This window comes from Culex pipiens, chromosome 3 (assembly GCF_016801865.2).
Source record: "Culex pipiens pallens isolate TS chromosome 3, TS_CPP_V2, whole genome shotgun sequence".
In the NCBI taxonomy this organism is placed as follows: domain Eukaryota; kingdom Metazoa; phylum Arthropoda; class Insecta; order Diptera; family Culicidae; genus Culex; species Culex pipiens.
This window is the reverse complement of record NC_068939.1, coordinates 118,817,818-118,839,807: the sequence shown is the minus strand read 5'-3', so window position 1 is coordinate 118,839,807 and position 21,990 is coordinate 118,817,818. Positions and strand designations below refer to the sequence as shown.

The window sequence follows — 21,990 nt, the reverse complement described above, 5'->3', positions numbered from 1 at the left end:
TGAAATATGTCGCTGTTTGGGGGATCAGTTTTGCTAGAATCAGAAAATTTTCTCGCTGGTTTGGAAAAAGCGGCAGGGCATCAAAATCAACCAGGAGATTATTGTACTGGTTTTGGGAAACAATTCGCTGGTCCAGCGGATTTTTTCACTGAACTGGTGTTCTTTTATGCTGGATCAGCGTTTTCTATCGCTGACGACCGGATTTTTTTTCCGGCGGCAGCAGCTCGTACCAAAATCAACCAGGAAATTATTCTACTGGTTTCGGCGAAAAATCCGCTGGTTCAGCGAATGTTTCCACTGGACCAGTGTTTTTTTGCACTGGATCAGCGTTTTTTTTATCACCGACGTTTGTTTTTTTGTTTTGGCGGCAGAAGCCTATGCCAAAATAAACCAGAGGATTTGAGAACCAGAGATTAATTGGGATTTCACAGTAACGGAAGCAGAATTAAAAGAAAGTCCAGCCAGGTTGTACTTACTTGCCACAGCACAAACTGTTCCGCGGCCATGGGCAAGTTCCTCGTTGTACACACAAAGAAAAAATACTCTAAATTTAAAAAGTTCGTTCGTTGGATTAAAAGTTCGCGTTGGTGAATATTCGTAGAAAGTTCAAACTTTTGAATTTAGTTTTTGATACTACCATGCATTTCTGGAACAAAATCGTTGTATCGGTAAAAGTGTTTTACTTTTAATTGGAAAGGAAACCTTTTATGGCAAGAAAAAACTACATTTAATACTACAGTGATAATTCCAGAAAAATAAGTTTGATTTTTATATTTATTTTTAAAAGTTCAAAACAGGTTGAACTGCCCAAGGTTGGCCAACATCAGAGTCCAAGCTGTACCGATTCTTACGGTACGCCACCGGTCACTTCCGAAGACCCCAGGCTGGACGGTTTCGGACGGACGACGCGCGACAGCGATGTAGAGAACAGGGTGGTCGCGTTGCCAGCCATCATCAGGACAGGCTTGGAGGAGTTGGCCATTGGTTGTTGATTCGGGAAGGGAAGTCGACGTTTTCCGGCTGGGAAGTTATGCGCCTGAACGGGTAGTTTCCGGTTATGGAAGCGCATTCGGTACTTGAGGCTGATGAGGCCCTTGGAACCGGAATCGTTTTCCAACACTTCGTCCTCCTTCGAGAATGATACAGATTTTGCCAGTTCGTCGTCCAAGTTAATTCGGCTGCGCCGTCGCGGGTCGAGCGTTCGTGGACGAGGAGTTGCTGAAAAAGTTTGAAAGTAAGTGAAGTTGGCTAGACACTGAACGCTTTCTCAATACTCACCGGTGACTTCTTCGGATCTTATTCCAAGTTCTGGAAGTAATCCAAGTACGACAGCTCCAGGACCTGCGGCCTTTCGTACAGGCAGTCCTTCCAGAACCGGTACCAACTGTTCTTCCGGATGTTTGCGTAATACTCGTCAAACATGTTACGCAGCGAGAAATGGTTGAAAACTCCGGTGCCGTGCGCCAACAGAACCGTAATCAGCTTCGGACATCAATCCACCTTTAGCGTTTGTTTGCTCTCGTTGGCCATCAGCATGCAAACGTTGATCGAGATGTCTTGCTCGTTCGTCAACAACGACAAAATCAGCTCATCGTACTCGGGATACTTATACAACTCGCAGGACATCCCACACTGTCCCCTCATCACTTCCGGAACATAGCGCTGCTGACTACCTTCAATTATGCCGCTTCTCGTTGTCAATCTCTTCCTCTTCTGCAGCGCCATCTCCTCGATAATCTCGTCCCAGTCCTTGCGGGAATTGACCTTCAACCAACCACCCCGGGTCACCACCATCGAAAACAATCGGTGCAAATCCACATCTCGACCTGTGATCTTCGGCAACCGCATCAACGGCGTCCTGCAAAAACAAATAAAATCAATCACAAAACCCACAAAACATCCAAGATTCCTTCTAATGCATTCCTGTTGTGAAACAGCTGCAGGTTCTGTAGGAAGCTATAGCCTTGTCCTTTTCGAAAACCAACTTTACCCTAAACTCTCCGACCTCGTCCTGCACCCGCACCAGCCACCTTCGAAGGCGTTCCGCTGCTGCCGCTTTGGCTCACGAAGGTATCCTCGTCCGTGTTCTGGCTGCGGCCGCGTTCGATTTCGCGTCGTGGAATCACCACCGGAACTACCAAAAAGTTTGTTTACATTTGGGACTTAGGAACACGGTTATACGAGAACCACAAAATGAAAGAAATTATCCAGTCGTGTTAAAAGTTAACACTTTTAAATCAGTTGGTAGTGAGATTTTCAAAAACTTCAGCAGTAAAAGTTTTCGTTTTTAAAACAAGAAAAAAACTTTTAATTTAGCAAATTTTACCCACTTTTTAATTCAAGAGTAAAATATTTTTGTCATTACCGTAATATTTTTTTGTGTGTACTTACTTGCCACAGCACAAACTGTTCCGCGGCCATGGTCAAGTTCCTCGCCTACGATTCTTGCTGCCACCTGCGACAATTTGTGCACTCGTCTATGCAGCAGTACAAATACATCTCCAGCTTCCCTGCACCGTATTTTTCTGCTGAGAGAACTTTATGGAAACGTGCTTCTTTTCATTGAAAAGAACCATCACCTGTTGAGTATGTATTTTAATGCTGAACACTTGATGCAGAACTTTTTCATGCTTTTTTGTTTTGAAAAAACCCCTAAAGCAATTCGATTGCCACAAATCGCTTCCAAACGTGAACAATAACAAACATTTATGACGGCTGTCGGAAGGATGTGTATCAAACCAGCGAAAACTTTTGCTGGAAAAGAAACCGTTTCGGAAATAACAAACCAGCGAAACCAAGTTGCTGAATTTGATTTCGCGCAGCCACCTTTTTCAGCGAAAAATTTCGCTGGTTTAGAGAAAAATTTCGCTGATATCAGTAAAACCAACCCAGCAAAATTCGGTCGCTGGTTTGGCGATCGATCCTCTTTCCGTGTATAGCTATTTGAAGTTTGCAGTTTCAAAAAACGGGTGCCACGATATCTCAGCACTGCTTTGACCAAATTGGCTCAAAATTTTGGTGAATACTCGGTGAAGAACTGGTCCTGTGTGCATGGCGAAGGCCGATTTTCAAAAACTTAATTTAAAAAAAAGATAAAAAATATTTTTATGTTTTTAATATAAAAATTCGTCAGTAATTGATTTTTTGTATTTTTTCAAAAGTCGTAATTTCAAAGTCGGGCTTCGTCATGTACACGGGATATATCTTGGGAGTCTTCACTCAAAGTTTTAGTCAATTTGGTCCATCCCATCTCGAGATATCGTGGCACCCGTAAATCAACTTGGTGTTTAAATAAAAACGTCCACAAAGTTGGATAGTCCGCTTTACGCATGGCACAGTTGTGAACTTAAATCGTCTCTTACTCGAATCAGTCACGAAATATCTTCATGAAAATTTCAGGATTGATTGAAAATCATCTTTTCAGTGAATTTAGTGAATTTTCTGTAATATGAAATTTTGGAATTTTCTACATGTATGTAATCCCTTCAAATTGCCTCAACTAAGATACAATTTGTTTGAGTTTTTCAGCAATCATTACAAAACTTTTATTTGTTGATTGGCGCTAGGGGTCGTCCAAGGTATGTTTGTAAATAATGTTTCTGAAACCCCAATTTTTGAGTATTTATACCAACTATTTTCCATTGTTCATTTGAATAAAGTTCGGGAAGTGTCAAATTCAAAGTTAAAAGAAATGAAATGGAAAGAAAGGACGAAAGGTAATAATAATCTTAATACTGCGTAATGTTGTAGAATAACGCTCTTTTTTGTTTTAAATTTTTTTAATAATACTGATAATAATAATGTAATAATAATAACTTTACAGATGGTAGATACAATCCAGAGTACTTTTTTAAAACTATCAATATGCCATGGGTTTCATCGAAAAAAAAAAACACTAATTTTTTTTAAGCTCTGCCATCTTCCGTTACTCAACTGTACATTTTTTTTGGAACATGTAATTTTAAGGGAAATTTAATGTATTTTTCAAATATCGCGATTTTAAGAAAAAAAAGTTTTGTAAAAGTTATTTTTGCGTTTTTTCTTGTTTCGTCGTCCATGTCTGTCGCGGGCAGGGTTGCGAATGAGCGAGCGCTCACGGAAGGCTTGCTCGCTCCAGCTGGAGCGTGAGTTTTTATCAGGTAGCTCGTGCTCGCTCACGCTCACCGGAGCGTTTTGCGCTCACGTGAGCTGGTGAGCCAAAGTAGGTAGTTGTTTTTCCTGTTGAAGGATTTGCCTGTTTGAAACGAAGTTTCTAGAACTATCTCAGCACAGGCAGCAAAAACAAACAAGAAAGTGGTCGAACAAACAAAAGTAGGCAATGAAATGGATTTGATCAGCGAACCGAAATTTACGTTCTATTTAAAAGCTAGACATTTTTCGAACAAGGAACAAAAACTAAATTCATAATGTAAACATTCATTGACGTGATTAGATGGACTGTTTGTTCACAAATCAAATCCATATTGGACCATTGTTGTTATATACAAAAATATTTACAATTTATGTATATTTTATTTATTTTTAAATAATTTTTTAAACAGTTACAATCATACATGTTCAAAAAATCATATATAACTTGTAATTGAATGTTTTCAGAGGTTTGATTGCGAAATTGTTGAATAAAATCCACTTGTTGGAAGAAGAGCCAACCTTTTCGTGGTTATTTCAACCCTTAGGAATTTTGAGGCAGATATTTAAAAATAGAACTGTTTCAAAAATGTAACCCTTTTTTCTAAAATGTTTGCCAAATAAAGACTAACCTTATAGAAATGATTAGCCCTTTCTAAACACTGAATCACTGAAAGATTTAATAAACGGAATAACTTTTTATTAATGGTAGCTCATTCTGACCCGCACTCTGGAAATGTAGTCAAAACACTGATTAGGTACATAAAAACAGTTTAATGTAATATTTTAATCAACCAAGCATTTAACCTTGATTCGAACTTACCAAATCATAAATCCTCTTGAATCAATTCATTGTTTTGTAAGTTTTTCTAAGGTTTCAAAAAAACAAATTATTCGCTCTACAGCATTGCCTTGGCGTTCTCGATTACGAGATTCCTACTCCTACTCTAAGGTTTACAGGCCCTTTTATTTAGGCGTCTATACCCCTCCGCCCCTCTCTGCTACAATAAGGCTTTTAAATTGTAAAATATTTTTACATTCGACTGTATGTCTAAAAAACTATTTGACCCTTGCGAATCCAACCTTTTATTTAAAAACATGATTGATGAAAATAAGCTATTCCAATTCATATATCATAAAATTTGTTCACAAAGTCATATTTCCACAGCCCTACTGCACCTTACGCAAAAAAATCCATCTAGAATTGAAAAAAAAACTTTCTCAAAAACGTTAAATGATTAGCGACACGTCCAAAATGAGCGCTCCGTGAGCGAAATATGAGCGCGAGCGCGAGCGTGGAGCAAACGCGAGCTGAAAAAATCGGAGCAAACGTGAGCGCGGGCAAACGTGAGCTAGCTCGCGCAGCGCTCCTCCTCACGAATGAGCGAAAAGTGAGCGCTCACGAGCGCGTGAGCGCGTGAGGAACGCAACACTGTCGCGGGTGACCATAAACGGCCATGATCAAGGACGACCAACTTTTTCATACATTTTTATTTTCGTAAAATCGTGATAACTCGGAATGTTTATGACCAAACCCCTCATGTTTACATATCACAATGTTTGTAATTGTCTCCTCTACAACTTTGTCAAACATTGTTACACGCTAAAAAATAACCCTGCAAAGTTAGAAAAAACACGAAATGTTAAAATGAAAATTTTTGTTCTAAATGAAATAATGACCCTCCGGATTAATGTAGATTCCAAAAATACATTAAACTTCCCTTAAAATGACACGTTACAAAAAAAAATGTACAGTTGAGTAACGGAAAATGGCAAAGTTTAAAAAAACTTATTTTTCGGAATTTTGAGTAGGGGAAAAAATATACCATTTCTAATCAAACACCTATCTTTGTCATATGGAGAGTTTGATGGTCGGTAAAGCTCCAAAAATACTATTTGGGCTATAAACTTACCAGCAACAGAACCCCCCGTATTTCCCCTACGCCATCAAATCGGACGTCCAATTTGACGTAAAAGTCCCTTTGACACCAAATTTTTATCTCATCACCGTTTTTTTTTTTTTTTTTGTAGGGCCTTGAAACCACGGCGACCAATTATAGGAATATTGTGGTCATCACCGTTTCAGGCTGCTAATTATTGAAAAACACCTCTTTTTTCGCATGTTCAAAAATGAAACACCGCCCCTCCGTCACGAGATATCAAAAAACGGACCTCGGATTCGTGATCAGGGACAACAGTTACACCTTAGGACAAAGTTTCACTCAAATCGAAGAGGTGTCGGGGCAACTGCTGTGTGAGTTGGCGGAGAACTATATGGAGCCTAACATTTCAAAAGGGCACAAAACTTTTGTAAACTATAGTGTATCCCTTTCACTCGTATGACAGTTTGCATAAGGTGTGAGAGGGATACACTTTTATTTACAAAAGTGTTGTGCCCTAATGAAATGGAAAGCACGATATCTGTTTAAGACTGTTTTTCGGAATCAATAGAAAATATTCTCTGTTACGATTCACTTAACTTTTATTTAGAATAAAGATATGTGTGTAGATGTAGGTGTGGGTGTCACGGATTAATAAATAATCAAAATTACACTACAATACATGCATATAAAAGTTGTGGTAGTAAAAATTTCCATCTTTTGGAGAGTAACTTAACGTAGTTCACTAATTCTGGCCCATTCCTCACTTTTGCCTACTTTCAACACACAACGCTGCGAATCATTTAAAGATAAAGTTCGACTATTGCGATAACTGATAACACATTTACACTTTTACATTAAACCATCTAACAATTCTGTGACACTCTCTTTCTACGAGACAAATAAACTCTATTGATGATGCATTCGTCATTCGTTAACAAAACAAACATTGCACTCTTTTACATTTTCAACTGGGAGTTAGCCCTCAACAAATCATCGAAACAAAACAAAAAACACACTCATATTCTAAATTGGCCTCGAAGGCATTTTTCAGTTTTGCACCTCCTCTTCAAACTTTTATGTAAGAAACGATTTGTTAATGGGAAACAAAACCAAAAAAAAAAATCATAATAAATAGGCAAACGATCGAGAGAAAAGCGCAAGCGTTCAATTTTTGAAGGGAAAATTCGGACCACAATCATTATCTTGCGGAGGATCATCATGGTTATTACTTGCTGCGGGGTTAGTCCAATTAGGCGAATCTGCTCTTCCATTTTGGCGCTTTCTACTGTTTTTGAAGCGGGCGTGAACATATGTGCGCGGTGCTGGATTTTTCAAAGACTTTCATCATCAGTTTTGCAGAATACAGTAATTGTGTGGCCGGATCGGTCGATGTTGTTTATTTTTTCGCTGTACCATCTTCACACAATAGCTAATATAACATTCGATGGGGGTGGCTCTGGATGCCGCCAAAATTTAAACATTTGTTTGCCTTTTTTAAGTTATCATTGTTATGTTTTTAATAATCTTCAATAAACACAAAAAAAAATCATTCAAACAGAAGTTAAACCACTATATTAGTACACAGTAAATCTTATCAAAAATGGATACCACAAAATAGCCGGAATTAAAAAAAAAAACGTTTTTTAATCGCTTCAAACTTTTTAGGATAAACTGAGATCGCTTTGCAATCTTAGACACAATTTTAGAAAGTTTTATTTCACATTGAAATCTGTCAATGTTTCCACACAATGACTCCGCCTTCCGGAAAAAAATAAAATTTTGTATTTCTCCATACTTTTTTTAAATAAAATACCCATACAAACTTCAACTCTGAACAGCAAACTCTAAACCTTAACCGGTTTAGTTTGGCTAAGGAATCGCGCCAGGACCTTATAAAGAAATTAAACATAGGATTTTTAGAAATTTTGCATTTTGCTTCTCACCCTACTTATCATCTAAAATATCAATTTTAAAATCGTGCTAATCAAAATACGTTTTTTTGTAAATCAATCAAGATTTCGAAATTTAACAATTCGCCATTGTTGCACGTGCATTCTGGGCTAAATTGAGTTAACGGGTTACATACATGTTAAATGTCACAAGATGTAATAATACAGAAAATTTATTAAATCTACTAAAAAGATGATTTTCAATCACACGTTAAAGTTTCATGAAGATATTTCGTGATTAAAACTGAGAAAGAGGCGATTTGAGCCCAAAATGTAGCCATGCGCAAAGCGAACTGTCAAACTATCTGAGCGTTTTTCTTGAATCACCGAGTTGATTTATGGGTGCCACGATATCTCGAGATGGGATGAACCAAATTCGATGAAATTTGGGGTGAATACTCTCAAGACATATTCCGTATGTATGACGAAGTCCGATTTTTTTTATTTTGCTGTTTAAAAAAAATACAAAAATTAAAAACTAACGATTTTTTTTAATTAACTATTTGAAAATCGGTCTTCGTCATGCACACGGAACTAGTTAAACGAGTCGTCACCAAAATTATGAGTTGGTTTGGGCAAAGCAGTGTTAAGATATCGTCCATAGTAATATTTTTAAACTTACAGGTTTAATCATGGTTCTCAAAACCCTCATAAAACCTAAATAGGCATTTATGGCCTACTTAAAACCTAAAATGTTACTAGGAGTGGCAAATAGCGATATCTCGGCAATGATACAACCAAATGTTTTTTTTTATCAAATTTGTTTTGATAATAGATCAAAATGTATAACGTCATTATTCGAAATCCGGACACTTAGTAGCATATAATTTTTGTTATAGCTGGCAAAAAATCATGTAATAAGTTGGAAATGTAGAAATATCATCAGGACGTAGTATAAACAGTCAGTTTCAAGAAAATGCATGCAAAATATGTGTTTTCTAACAATTTTTCATCAGAATTAGAAAATTAAAATGACTTGTTGTGCTTCGAATTCCGGACACTCGATTTTACTTATGAATCGCTCAAATTTGGACTGAAATGTTAGTGAATGGCATTCTTTAGGTCTCAAATAAGCTGTTAACATTAAAACAATCGATAGTTTATATGAAAATTTGCTAGAATTTAAGGAAATCGAAACCATACATTTCTGCTTTGCCTTCCCGGTGCTTCGAACGCCTATGAAATATTTCAAGTGAAATGTTTCGCATTTTTGGTAAACTTATAATTTTATTGTATTTAATTGTTTTGGCATTCACTACAGTGTTCAAACAAACTTTAAATGAAAATTGATGTTGGAATTCATCAAATAACACAGTTTTGACATTCATAATGCGAACTTATATCCAAATAATTGATAAAACAAGATAAAGTGTCCGGGTTTCGAAGCGTCCGGGAATTTGAATCATGACGTTATTTTAATAGCGTAAAAATAGAGTTTTTTCAACCTCTTACATTTTTGCCGATTTACATGTATTTGTATATAACTCCTTAAGGACGTCATCTTGTGCTGCTCTCATTGTTTCGCCATTTGACCTTCACAGACCTCCAAAATTTGATTTAAATACTGAGATATTCAACAAAATTCTAAAAAAACTCAATGAATTTTTTTTCGGTCTTGTGGTGCTTTCTTGACACATCCTGAAAATAGCTGCGAGTACGTCAACTGGCCAAAGGAAATTAAGTCGGACGCAGTTAGACACACGTACATGCTCGACTACTCTAAACATTTTTAAATATCGAGCCAAACATTTCATTAGGGCACAAAACAAAAAAAACTGATTCGAGTAAATCGCTTGCCAAAATTTACCAAACGATAAAACACATCATTCTTCTCAACTCGGCTTTAATGCTTTTGATGTTGATTTTCGCAATAAAACTCATAATCTATGTTGTTCATAACGGGCCCTTCCTAATGCAATTTCAAGGAGAACTGTAAGGGCCAAAAGCGCTGTCACCTAAATATTGTTTTGAATGCAGTTTATGTAAATATGAAAAGTTCACTTTATGACACAAAAAGTTCCTCAACTATGAAAAACTACCAATTTGAACCATTTTTTTTTTGGGTTAAGAGAGTACCGTAAAACGGGTTGACTTTGATAGGTTTGAAATATTTTTCGCAAAATGAAGAGTACAAATAAAATACGTACGGAATTGCATGGAACCATACTGACCGGAGTAAATAAAAGGTTCAAGGTATTTCTAGAAGAAGTTTTCATCAAATTTTGAAAAGTTTAAAAAGTTAGTTAAATATAATTAAGAAAACGTTGATGAATAGCATTATTTTCATATTCTCAAAGTGTCATGATTTTCTCAGTGAACATGATTTCAAATCAGAAAACGGAATGCATTTTCGGATTCTTTGGAAAATTTTCCACTAGGAGAAGGTAAACTAAATTAGGCTGGTACAAATATTTTTAAAAGTTTTTGTCACCCCCCCCCCCCCCCCTCAAAATTGGCCCGAAAAATCAGGGGGCAAAAAAATATTTTTACAATAAACTTCAAAATTTCAATGAAGTGCAACCAGCTGAAATTAAATTAAAATACATTCTTCTGCGTTTTAAATCATTTTTAGCATGTTTGGGTTTATTAAATAATCTTAAGATTTTTTGAAAATTTTCGATGCAAAATCTTTTTTTTCGATACAATTTTTGTTTTTGTCAGATCTTAGATTTTTTTGAAAACTAATGATTGCAAAACAACTGAACTAGTGTAAAATGCATTTTAAAACACTTTTTTCATTGAAATGTGAAGACTATGGCTTGTTATTTAAATTTTTATATTTTTTTTATTTTTTTGCCCCCCCCCCCTTGACCTCGGCCAGGGCCGAGGAACAAAAACTTTTTTAAATATTTGCATCGGCCTTAGTTAATAATAAATATTATGTATTTTTGAAACATAATTAAATAAAATTGTCAAATTTGTAGATATTTTCAGTAGAACAAATTTTATTTTAAATATAACAACTTTTGATTCGTGCTTCGAATCCAGTTTAAAATGCAATATGAATCGATAATTTTAGAAACAAAACTATTTTTAACAAATTTCAGGCAAAATTCTGACTATTTAACAATTTTACCTTAAATTTATATGTATTTTGTTAAAAAGCTTATAAACTTACTTAACTAAATATAAACATAGTTTTTTTTCAAAACTATATCAGCAACCTTAGTGATGGTACATTCGCCTCAAAAATGAAATTTGAACACCTTTAACCTGATTTTAACAACAAAAACTATGACTATTAAAGTCACCCCGGTATTCAAAATAAGATTTTTCAACGCAACTATCTTTTCAAACACTATTGAAAAAACTTTTTTCAAAAATAGTGCCTGGACCTTGAGGACACACAAGTACCGTAATCTGGGGCGAATCGGGACTACAGTCTTATTAGGGACAGCCGTTTTTAGAGCACTTAAAGCTTTTAAATTTGGAAATGGATGAACACATTTTGTTGGTCTGAGTCTGTTCTATCCGAAACCAACCAGAAAAATCAAAATATTGTGCTCCAACATGGTTAAAACTGCTGTCCCAATTCGCCCCATGTGTCCCGATTGACCCCAGTTTACGGTACATGTTTTAAAAATAATAATCTTGAGAAAACCCTTACCAGTTGGAAAATATTCCAACAATAAATTAAAATCCTATCAATCTGGGTGCTGAATAGTGGTTCGCAAAACGACCTCAATGTGGAACTGTCAAAGTAAAACCAATTTATTAATCGCCAAAAGTAGAGAGTATTGTTATCGATCTCTTTTTTTGCAAGAATAATAAATGTGTGGTTTTTGAGGACCTTTACTGAAATCTTAACTACTGAAACTTTCTGTAAATGAAAACTTGCTGAAATTTCAGCAAACTTTGACAGCTCCATACAAATTTTAAGTGAAGTTCAGCGAAAAACTAACTGAAAATTAGAGTGGTTTTCAGTAAATATTAACTGAAAACGAACATCAGAATCTGCTGTGCAGGAATTAGCCCGGGAATTTATCTGCGACATCGCAGAATGAAACTCTCGCGCAGTTCTTGGTCACCCGTAAAAACGAAAAATCTCTTCTAACCGATCGAAATGCGACCATTTTCCAACAAAAAAAATGTCAAAGACTAGACAAAATAAAACACATAGGTACGGTGAAATCGACGTCGTCGTGCTATCTTGTCGCACCCGCCATTTCGACGTTCCGAGAAAAACGCGTTTTAATGTTTGACCTTGAATAAACAAAAACGAAAGCACGCAATATAAACAATAACAAACAGTTTTTGTTTGGCTGACCATGCTATGCATTGTCCCGAAGTTTGGTTGAAGTTGGTTGCTGGAGTCCCGAGTAATAGTTAGAAATGTTTACGGTAGTCTAACTTGTACGTGCGTCAAACGCGTTCTGACCTGAAATAGCTTTGGCCAGTTGTCACACTTACATCAATTTTCAGGGTATGACAAGATTGAAATTACTTTCATATGGAAAGTGACAAAAATGCATGGAGTTTTTTCGGATTTCGTTGAATATCTCAGGATTGAAATCGAATCTTGGGGATCTGTGAAGGTCAAAAGGTGAGACATTGTGAGCTGCACAAAATGGCGCTCTTAACTCAATTTGGCCCTCAATGCACGTACGACAAGTTAGCACGACGGCGACGAAATGCAAGCATAACAAATTAAAAGTGACTGCTGAAGTAAGAAGAGAAAAAACTAAACAGATAAAGGAAAATTATCACAGGTTGGATAAACTATTAGAAGGCAACAGAAAGGACAAACAGAAAAAAAACGTCGCAGGATTAATTTGTTAAAGTTGTTCTCATCAAAGTCACCCCATCCTACGGAACATCAATACCACACATCGAAACGCCGGGCCGGCCACCCAAAGATTGACCTCTTCCGACGGGCCGCACAATTATTCGCCTTCCATGCTCTTCTTCCTCTTTCTTTGCTGTTCGCTCGCGCTGCCAACTTAATTGATAATCCCGCAATAAATGCAATGAATGAAAATTGTGTATGTGGTGTGTATTTTTATCTTCTTTCGCACATCCAAACCTCACATTCATGCGCCAAGAAAAACGATTAGCCTCACTCATTTACGGTATTAATAGTACGTTTTGTTGTTGTGTTTCTTTTATGAATGACTTAGCAAAAGATTTGCAAAATTGGTAAAAATTTGATGAGCTAGAAAACACGACCTATATCGAAAGTGAAAAGCCGACTCGATTTGGAATGATTTGCAACGAGCGAAACTAACACACACTTTAACACTGCTCGAGACCTTTAAATGACTACTTTTTTTTTGCTTGGTTTTGCTGGGCTGAGAATAGCTCAGTGTTAAGAAATGCAGCCAGCGTGATTGTGGTTGATTGGTTTGGATTCTTTAAGTTTGATTTTCTCTCTCACTAAACGAACTGCCAAGTGGGTAAAAATTGTACTTTATTCTTATCGCGTGTGTGTTTGAGCGAGCGCGAAACGCGTTTTTTTCCGAAACTTGTTGCTCGCGCGCGCCAAATTACACGTTCGATTTAATTGCGTTAGTTACGGGTGTTAAATATATATATTTTAGATAGATGTGTATAAATAGAATTCTCGCTTTAGAATGAGTTTTTTGCGTCTCAATTTGCTGAATTAGCTTCTTTCTGTACAAACTCCAAGATCAAACTAGAATCGAATGGGCAAATTTAACATTTCTTTCAGGTTTCCTTCTTCTTCTTTTTGTAGGGTAACTTGCAAGTGGCAAACATTCCCAACCGCCGAAGGCGAGGAATGTTTGTCACTTTTGCTTTTTAGCACGCTGTCAATTCTTAATCGGTAACAAGAAATTTCAACTACTGATTAGCGCTTGTCCTAAATACTGCCAACTTTACAAACTTTCAATGACTGCGTTTACTCTCCGCCAGATATCGTCACAATCGATTCCAATTCAAACATCGCTAAGACTAACACGCGCGTTCTCTGTGTATAACCTTAAAATCTAACACTGCTCTTTTCGAGGTCCAAGCATCCTCCGTCCAAGACTAGTTCGACACCACCAGAGAGAGTTATCAACTGGCACTGCTGGACGGATTCTGCTGCTGCTGCTGCTGCTGCTGGCCCGAACCACCGGCCGCCCTGGCCTGCTTCTATGACACCTTCGCCTTCCGGTGCAGCATCTCCTGCTTTTTGTGCTCGTGGATGAAATCTTCGACGGTTATGTTCAGCCGAAAGATGTGGTGCATGATAAAGTCCGCCTCGAGGTACTTTTTCGGCGGATTCCGGAGCACCTCCAGCGTTTCGCACAGGCCGTTCGCTTGCTTGCGCACCTTGTGCGAACTCAGGCTCGCTCCCAGTATCACGAGGGCAACCTTGAACAGGATCTTGATGCCTTCGCACAGGAAGCAGTCCCAGACGCGGAGCAGCGTGTCCCACGGGAGGGTTCGGGTGAGCGCGCACAGGAACCAGTCGGTCATGTAGAGCAGCGGGTCCACCTTGTGCTTTTGCAGGTGCCGGTAGACCGAGGGGGAGGTCTTTTTGAGCAGACCGTTCAGCATGGCGGCGTCCCGCTGGAGCATCTCCAGGCCCGGGGTGAAATAGTCTTTGAGGTACCTGGGTGGAAGGGGGAGAGAGGGAAAGAGATGGACCGAATTAGCAAAGGTACGACAATTGTTCGTAAAAATATGCGTGGATCGTGGCGAATCATAATTCTGTTAGACCAGCTGGTATTTCAAACATTCAAATTCTGGTAATTTTGATATTAGTTGAATTCAAGAATCGGAAGAGAATACAAGTTTGGATGCAAGTTGAATGTCAGAACTAAACAAGATTTGCATGACTCGCAGACGCTTTTGAATTGAATCTACATTACAACGCCAAATGCTTCTGGGTGACTTATAAAGTTCATCCAATAGAAATGAGAAAACAAAAATAATGTGAACAGCAATCGGTTGTTATAACTTGCCCAAGATGGATCTTTTGACCATTCACCTTCCCAAAAACCGTCCAACTCCGAACGAAACTTGCTTAACCATACCGTAGAGATTTTCCCTTACTCTGTTCACAAGGTGAGGCATTACCAATTTCCATCTTCCATATCCCCTATCCCTGTCCCTGGTGTGCGGTGGAGATGAGAGCAGTCGGCATTGGACGGATGTTATGGTATTGAGAACCTAGTTCAGGTGGAATTGGTTCTACTCTCAATTAGGCCGATGCAATTATTTTCAATGTTTTTGTCCCTCGGCTATGACCAGGTTGTCCCCCTTCAAAGTTGTCCTAAAAAAATATTTTTTTCTAGAAAAATGGAATTTAATTGCAATTGGCTGAAATCAATTCAAAATACATTCCCTTGCGCTTAGAATAATTTTTAGTATGTTTGGATCTCTGGTATCGCAAAAAGTTTTTTTTTCGCCAAAATGTTTGTTTACGTCAAATCTTACAGTTTTTGAAAATTAATGATTGCATAATATCTTTCCCTGTCGACGAAACGACGAAATAGTCTACTTTTCTGTACCAAAAATAACAGAATCGAAATCGAAGCAACACTTTTCAAAATAAATGCTGCAAAGTTCTGCTTTTCAGCACTGAAAAAGTAACACTTTAAAAAAAATGATTCCAACGATTTATTGACAAAATACATGAAAAATTTACTTAAAATTTCACGCAATGGGTGTTTTTTGCAAAAAATGTTGTATAGAACTTTTCCGTTTTTTTTACCCGATTTCGCAATTTTTTTTTTGTCAAATCTTACACTTTGAAATCTAATTATTGTAAAACAACTGTACTGCTGTAATGCATTTTACAACACCTTTTGCATTGAAATATTGAAATCATGGCAAGTTATTTCAATTATTCTTTTATTTATGATTTGCCCATATATTTTACTCTATATTTTCACATTTTGCCTTTCTTACAAAAACGCTTTTTTCAGAAATCTTAAAAAATCGTGCACGGCGGGAAATCATCCCAGAAAAAAAATCCTATTAAAACTTTGAAGGTTTTGATGCGCTCTTTTGATTGAATTTTGGCCCGAAACTCGGAACTCAAAGCCTGATTTTTAAGTGCTCTTTTTCTGAAATACTTGGGCGATGTCTGTATCCGCTCTTAAAAATGTGTGGCTTCCATCATTGGAAAAAGACTCGTAAAACCCACAATTTTTAATGTTTCAGATTTGTAGCCGAGGGGTCGGAGACGAGAATTCTATTTTTCGATTCACAATTTTGGACCGGTAAATGTGGTCAAAACTATTTTAGAGGTATTTTACAGATAACACTTTCAAATTAAAAAAAAATCAATTTCAAACAAAAAGCCATTTGAAAACATGAAGCATAAGCATAAGCATAGGTGCCCACCAGACGTGCATCGGCACTCCAAAGCACTTGACAGTTTTTTTATTGGCCATGGCTTGGAAAAGGCACCATATCAATTTTTTTTGTGCCTAAAGTATGTTTTTTTCAATGCACTATGAGGCTCTGAACGACCGAAACCTTTATCTTCACTTATTCGCTAGTTTTAGTGATGAAGTGCTATTTGAGTGTTAAATAGCACATTTAGCACTTGAAATTTTTGTGATATTCAAATCACTATTAATTTTTTGCTAATCAAAATTGCATAGTGAACAACGATTATAAAAAGCATCGAACTAAAGCTTGTTTTGATGCACACAGAGAGCAAAGATTCACTCTGCCGGTTTACGAAGGCAATCATCTCAAAATGTGGTGAAGTGCTATTGAGTGCCGATGCACGTCTGGTGCCCACCCGCAGTTGCTACTCCGTTATTGTCCAGGACCTCCAGAAGTTACATCCACAAGCCGTGGAAGATGAGTGGGAGCTATCTTTCCTCGCTTCGCAACTTCTCAAAGGCCCCTATCATGCTGATCAATACCGACGCCGGCCACGACCAGTGGTAGGGTCACGGGGAAGTGGACGGGAATGTTAGTCCGATACTTGAGTGATAGAGACCGCCCAATCGACTACATCTCCGACAAAGTTTCACATGAGTTTTGAGGGGGTTAGTAGATGGGTATGAGGTCAGGATTCACGAGTGGCAGTGATGTGACCATGAGCATTTTGTTTATCGGTTGAACATTTTAAGTCTTAGGCAGCCGGCTGCGGAAAGATAGATAGTTGATTATTTAAACAGTTTTTTTTTATCGAACGCGTGCCAGCCGAGCAGTAGTGCTATGGGCTGGACTGATCAGTATATTTTTACTGTTTTTACAATTTAGATAACGCGAGCAAATTTCAAAAATAGTAAATAAATGACGCTTTACTCTTCATAAAATCGATAGTTTGATGAGTTAATACTTAAACTGCCAGTTGGAATAAATTTTTACGATCATTTACGACGAAAATTATCGCGAAAAACAGGACTGCGCGTCCCCAAGCACTGCACTTATCAAAAAGCCATTCGAAAACATGTGCCATAAACTGTTTGGGCCCAAAATTTGAAGCTTTTCCGAAATGTATTTCCATAGCCATATTAGTATTTTTCGTCTCATTTTACCCTATTTTTCCCATTAAATTTTTGGTTTTATACAGAATCATATAGGGTAGGGTAGTCATCTAATTTTTTCATCAACATGTTTTAATGAGCTTTTTGTTGCATTTTCTTACTTTTAGTGTGTTCTAACATTGACCAAAATATGAGATCGATCCGACATCTATAGCCAGAGTTCTTCAACTGTCTCATGGTAGACGCACTTGGCAGGAACAATGAGACACTCTATGAAAATCAATACTTTTCTAGTAAAACATCATGTTTTTGTATTGTTCCATTACAGGTGACTTGCCTTGAACATTTTAGAGCAATTTTGCCAACATGAAACTTTAATTAACAAAAGTTATACTAAAAAGTATTAAAATTTTGTAATAATATCGATATATTTATACCAAATAACTTTGTATGCTTGGTTAAATGAAGTTAAAACTTTATAAATATGCCAAAAATCATTTTCAATTCATGTTTTGAAAGATTTACATGGATTTTGAAATGTTTAATGAAGAAAAATCAAAGTTTCTCATTGTTACCCATGGGCTAAAATGAGTGGGGAACAATGAGACAGCCCTGGATTCTGGGTATATTCTAAATTTTGGTCAAACCTAAGAAAGGACATTGTAGCCCAACTCAATTCCTATGGAATGTCGAAAGAAATTTGAAGAAATATTAGTTTTGGTGTAAATGGCAGCCTACGAATGAAAAAGGTATTTTTTGTCCATAATTTACTTTTACACCCCAGAATCAAACATGCATGAATAACTTTTCAAGGGAGCGTCCATAACCAAAGCTACTATTATAGCAGACGTGTATCTAGTAGACACACATTTCCCCCAAATATGAGCCTGATTGGTTGAAACTACGACTTGTTAGAGCCATTTTAACATTGTTCCCCGTGTCTCATTGATGACTACTCTACTCTACTGAACATCAAATTCGAAGTCCCGACTCGTTCTCACTCAAATGATCGACAAGTCGTCAATTTTAAGAATAAACCCCCCCCCCCCCCCCTCCCCCCTCTCCTCCTGCAAATCGGCCCAAAAACTAAGGGGGCTTAAACAAATATTTTTTCAAAAAAGTTCCATTTTTTGAAACTTAAGTGCAATCAACTGAAATCAACTTAAAATGCATTCCCCTTCGTTTAGAATAATTTTTGACATGTTAGGTTTCATTCAAAAATCTTTTGAATTTTAGGGAGAACACCCCAAAAAAAAGTTTTTGTCAAATATTACAGTTTTGTAATTTCATTTTTTTTTTGCCTGGGGGTTCCTTGTCCGAAATAATTACACCCGTTTTTTTTTTGTTTGTCCCTACGTCGTGTTAGGGTGTATCAAAAAATGTACTTTTTGGTGGATTTTCGCTAGAACCACATTTAAAAAAAATCATAATTCCGCGTCAATTTAACCGACTTTAATTATCATATTCACTTGGGTGCTTGTTTGTTTGTGCTTTTGAAACTTTGCGGATCGATTTGAACATTTGTAACGCCATTGCCCTAGTTTTTTTGAGTTGTTGGCCTTTTGCGAAATCGTTGCAGATTTGCCGATTTTTTAGAACATGCCAATCCGTTTTCTGGGGGGAGATTTCCAAAATTTTAGCCAAATGCTTCAAACTCGAGCTTGGGAGTTTATGTGTTAAATATTTTATAATGCGCAAATGATCAAAAAATGCGGTCAATTTGTTAAAAATGCTACGTCATTTGTGAATGGCGCCTCAAGATTTGGACAAAATTAGTACATTTTCAAACAATAAGGCCGATGCAAATATTTAAAAAAGTTTTTGTCCCTCGGCCCTGGCCGAGGTCAAGGGGGGGGGGGGGGCAAAAAATAAAAAAATATAAAAATTTAAATAACAAGCCATAGTCTTCACATTTAAATGAAAAAAGTGTTTTAAAATGCATTTTACACTAGTTCAGTTGTTTTGCAATCATTAGTTTTCAAAAAATCTAAGATCTGACAAAAACAAAATTTGTATCGAAAAAAAAGATTTTGCATCGAAAATTTTCAAAAAATCTTAAGATTTTTTAATAAACCCAAACATTCTAAAAATGATTTTAAACGCAGAAGAATGTATTTTAATTTGATTTCAGCTAATTGCACTTGAATTTTCATTGAAATTTTGAAGTTTATTGTAAAAATATTTTTTTTGCCCCCTGATTTTTCGGGCCAATTTTGAAGGGGGGGGGGGGTGACAAAAACTTTTAAAAATATTTGTACCAGCCTAATGGTTTATTGAAACTGTGGACGAAGAAAATTGTAAAATGGCAATTGGAAGGTCAAAACCTGTTCCGCAACTTTTTACAGAACCCGGTATTGTATGGTGTTAGTTCGTTTAGTTTTGTAACATTTCAGATTTAACTTCATAATGATTAGTGCGCTGACCACGCGGACGCGCTGTCTTGTTTTTGCATGCTCATTTTTATTTCTTTTATGTCGCTGTTTGTGTGCTTGGGTGAGTGGTTATTATAATTAAATAATGGCATCATTAGTGCGCTGACCACGCGAACGCGCTGTCTTGTTTTTGCATGCTCATTTTCATTTCTTTTATGTCGCTGTTTGTGTGCTTGGGTGAGTGGTTATTATAACTTATTGGGCATCATAAGTGCAGTGCTTCTGGGGACGCGCAGTCCTGTTTTTTCGCGATAATTTTCATCGTTAATGATCGTAAAAATTTATTCCAACTGGCATCGATCGATTTTATGAAGAGTAAAGCGACATTTATTTACTATTTTTGAAATTTGCTCGCGTTATCTAAATTGAAAATAGTAAAAATATACTGATAAGTCCAGCCCATAGCACTTCTGCTCGGCTGGCACGCGTTCGACAAATAAAAAACTTTTAAATAATCAATTATCTATCTTTCCGCAGCCGGCTGCCTAAGATTTAAAATTTTCAACCGATAAACAAAATGCTCATGGTCACATCACTGCCACTCGTGAATCCTGACCTCATACCCATCTACTAACCCCCTCAAAACTCATGTGATACTTTGTCGGAGATGCAGTCGATTGGGCGGTCTCTATCACTCAAGTATCGGACTAACATTCCCATCCACTTCCCCGTGACCCAGCATGATAGGGGCCTTTGAAAAGTTGCGAAGCGAGGAAAGATAGCTCCCACTTATCTTCCACGGCTCGTGGATGTAACTTCTGGAGGTCCTGGTCAATAACGGAGTAGCAACTGCGGGTGGGCACCTATGCTTATGCTTATGCTTATTTAAGATTTAACTTCATAATGTAGATCCCCAGTCCTAACCTGGTCTCGACACATAGTTGCTACATAGTTGCTTTAAAGTTCTTTGTCATGTTGGTCATGTCTGTTACATAGCCACTTGCACACTTTTTAGGCATTTTCTGTGAGATTTTGTAACTTCAAATCTTCTAAAAAAAATTGCCAGCATTCTTTCGTCTGATATTTCGTAGCAACACCGTTTAACTTATGTCATAATACAAAGGCTCCAACTCCATTCACTGTCTGTGCGAGTGCATGTTTGTCACCCTTGTTAGAGGTAATAAATCGTGCAAAATCGCGCTAATCGCGTCCGATCCGAGATTGGCCATCAGCATCGTCGTGGCTGTTGTTGTTGTTGTTGTGTCTATCTTTAGCTTATAACCTCCTCAACAATATCGAACAAGAAAGAGAAAGAGAGAGTAGTGGAGGCGATACATATCGCTCTTTCTCTCTCCTTCTCTTGCTAATAATGGGTGATAGTTTTTGCTTTGTGACCTGATTTGCTCAACCAAAACTAGTGCAAACCCCTCTCCCCCCCCCCCTCCTCTTTCGCTAACCAACCAACAAATAAGTTAATTAAACCAGCCATCGGCCGGCGGGCTGGCTGGCTCGGTGGTCGTCGGATGGGCTTTCTGCAAACGCAACCCAGCAACGTTACACACCTGTATAGCACACGTGTCGCAATAGAGGCTTGCTGGAGAAGGCGAAACTAGGCCTTCCAGCGCGCGGCCAGAAGTTGTGTTTAGTTGACTTTACTGAACTCTTTTTTCGCAACGTTACTCCAAAGATTTGTTGAGCCAAGGGTTAACTCTTATTACATGGCTTTTCCGATCTGATACTTGGTGCTTGGCATCTTGCACAGAACGTTGAAACCAGGGCAAGCTATTTAACGTCAAGTGTCACTTGCCTTTGAGCAGCATCTCATTTCCTGTGCCAGTAAGAGCAACATTTCCTTGAAGTAATGCAGAGGTTGGCTGTAACGTTTGCCGAACGTCGCTCACGGCTTTTTCGTAGATGTGATTTTTTTTTGTGACGAAAATTATATGCAGTGCAAGTGTTACCATGACAACTTAAAAATTTAAAAACTTAAATCTTTGATTTTATTAACTGTCCAAACGCAAAATGAAAGTAAATACTTCCATAGCTTTACAGTTCGTAAGACACATCGACCGGTTAAAAATCAAACGAATTGCCAAGTTAAACTCATAAAATTGTTTTTTTTAATTTCCTGTGATTCACTTTCATTCAAGTCAATTTGGTTTTGGCTCTAGTAAACTGGAGAAAATCCATTTTTTTTCGCAAAAACGTGACAAATAGCGTATGCGTTTTTTCCCGATATTTTTTTGGTCCTTTAAGGCGA

General features: G+C 37.4%; 2 protein-coding genes across 2 annotated transcripts in view; both read right to left on the bottom strand.

Moving 5' to 3' along the window:
* Window positions 1-1,038: 1,038 nt before the first annotated feature.
* On the bottom strand, window positions 1,039-2,384 carry LOC120413962 (AT-rich interactive domain-containing protein 2-like). The gene is made up of 2 exons (XM_039574968.2): window positions 1,991-2,384; window positions 1,039-1,858 (listed from the first exon to the last, which is right to left on the bottom strand). Exon 2 carries the CDS (start codon window positions 1,846-1,848, stop codon window positions 1,492-1,494), a length of 357 nt encoding a protein of 118 aa, XP_039430902.1. The 5' UTR covers window positions 1,849-1,858; window positions 1,991-2,384; the 3' UTR covers window positions 1,039-1,491.
* Window positions 2,385-6,592: 4,208 nt separating this feature from the next.
* LOC120424392 (TBC1 domain family member whacked) overlaps window positions 6,593-21,990 on the bottom strand; it is a 53,898-nt gene continuing 38,500 nt past the window's right edge. Inside the window, exon 4 of the mRNA XM_052710911.1 lies at window positions 6,593-14,516. Coding sequence (XP_052566871.1) covers window positions 14,054-14,516 — 463 coding nt within the window. The 3' untranslated portion in view covers window positions 6,593-14,053. The remainder of the gene's footprint in view (window positions 14,517-21,990) is intronic.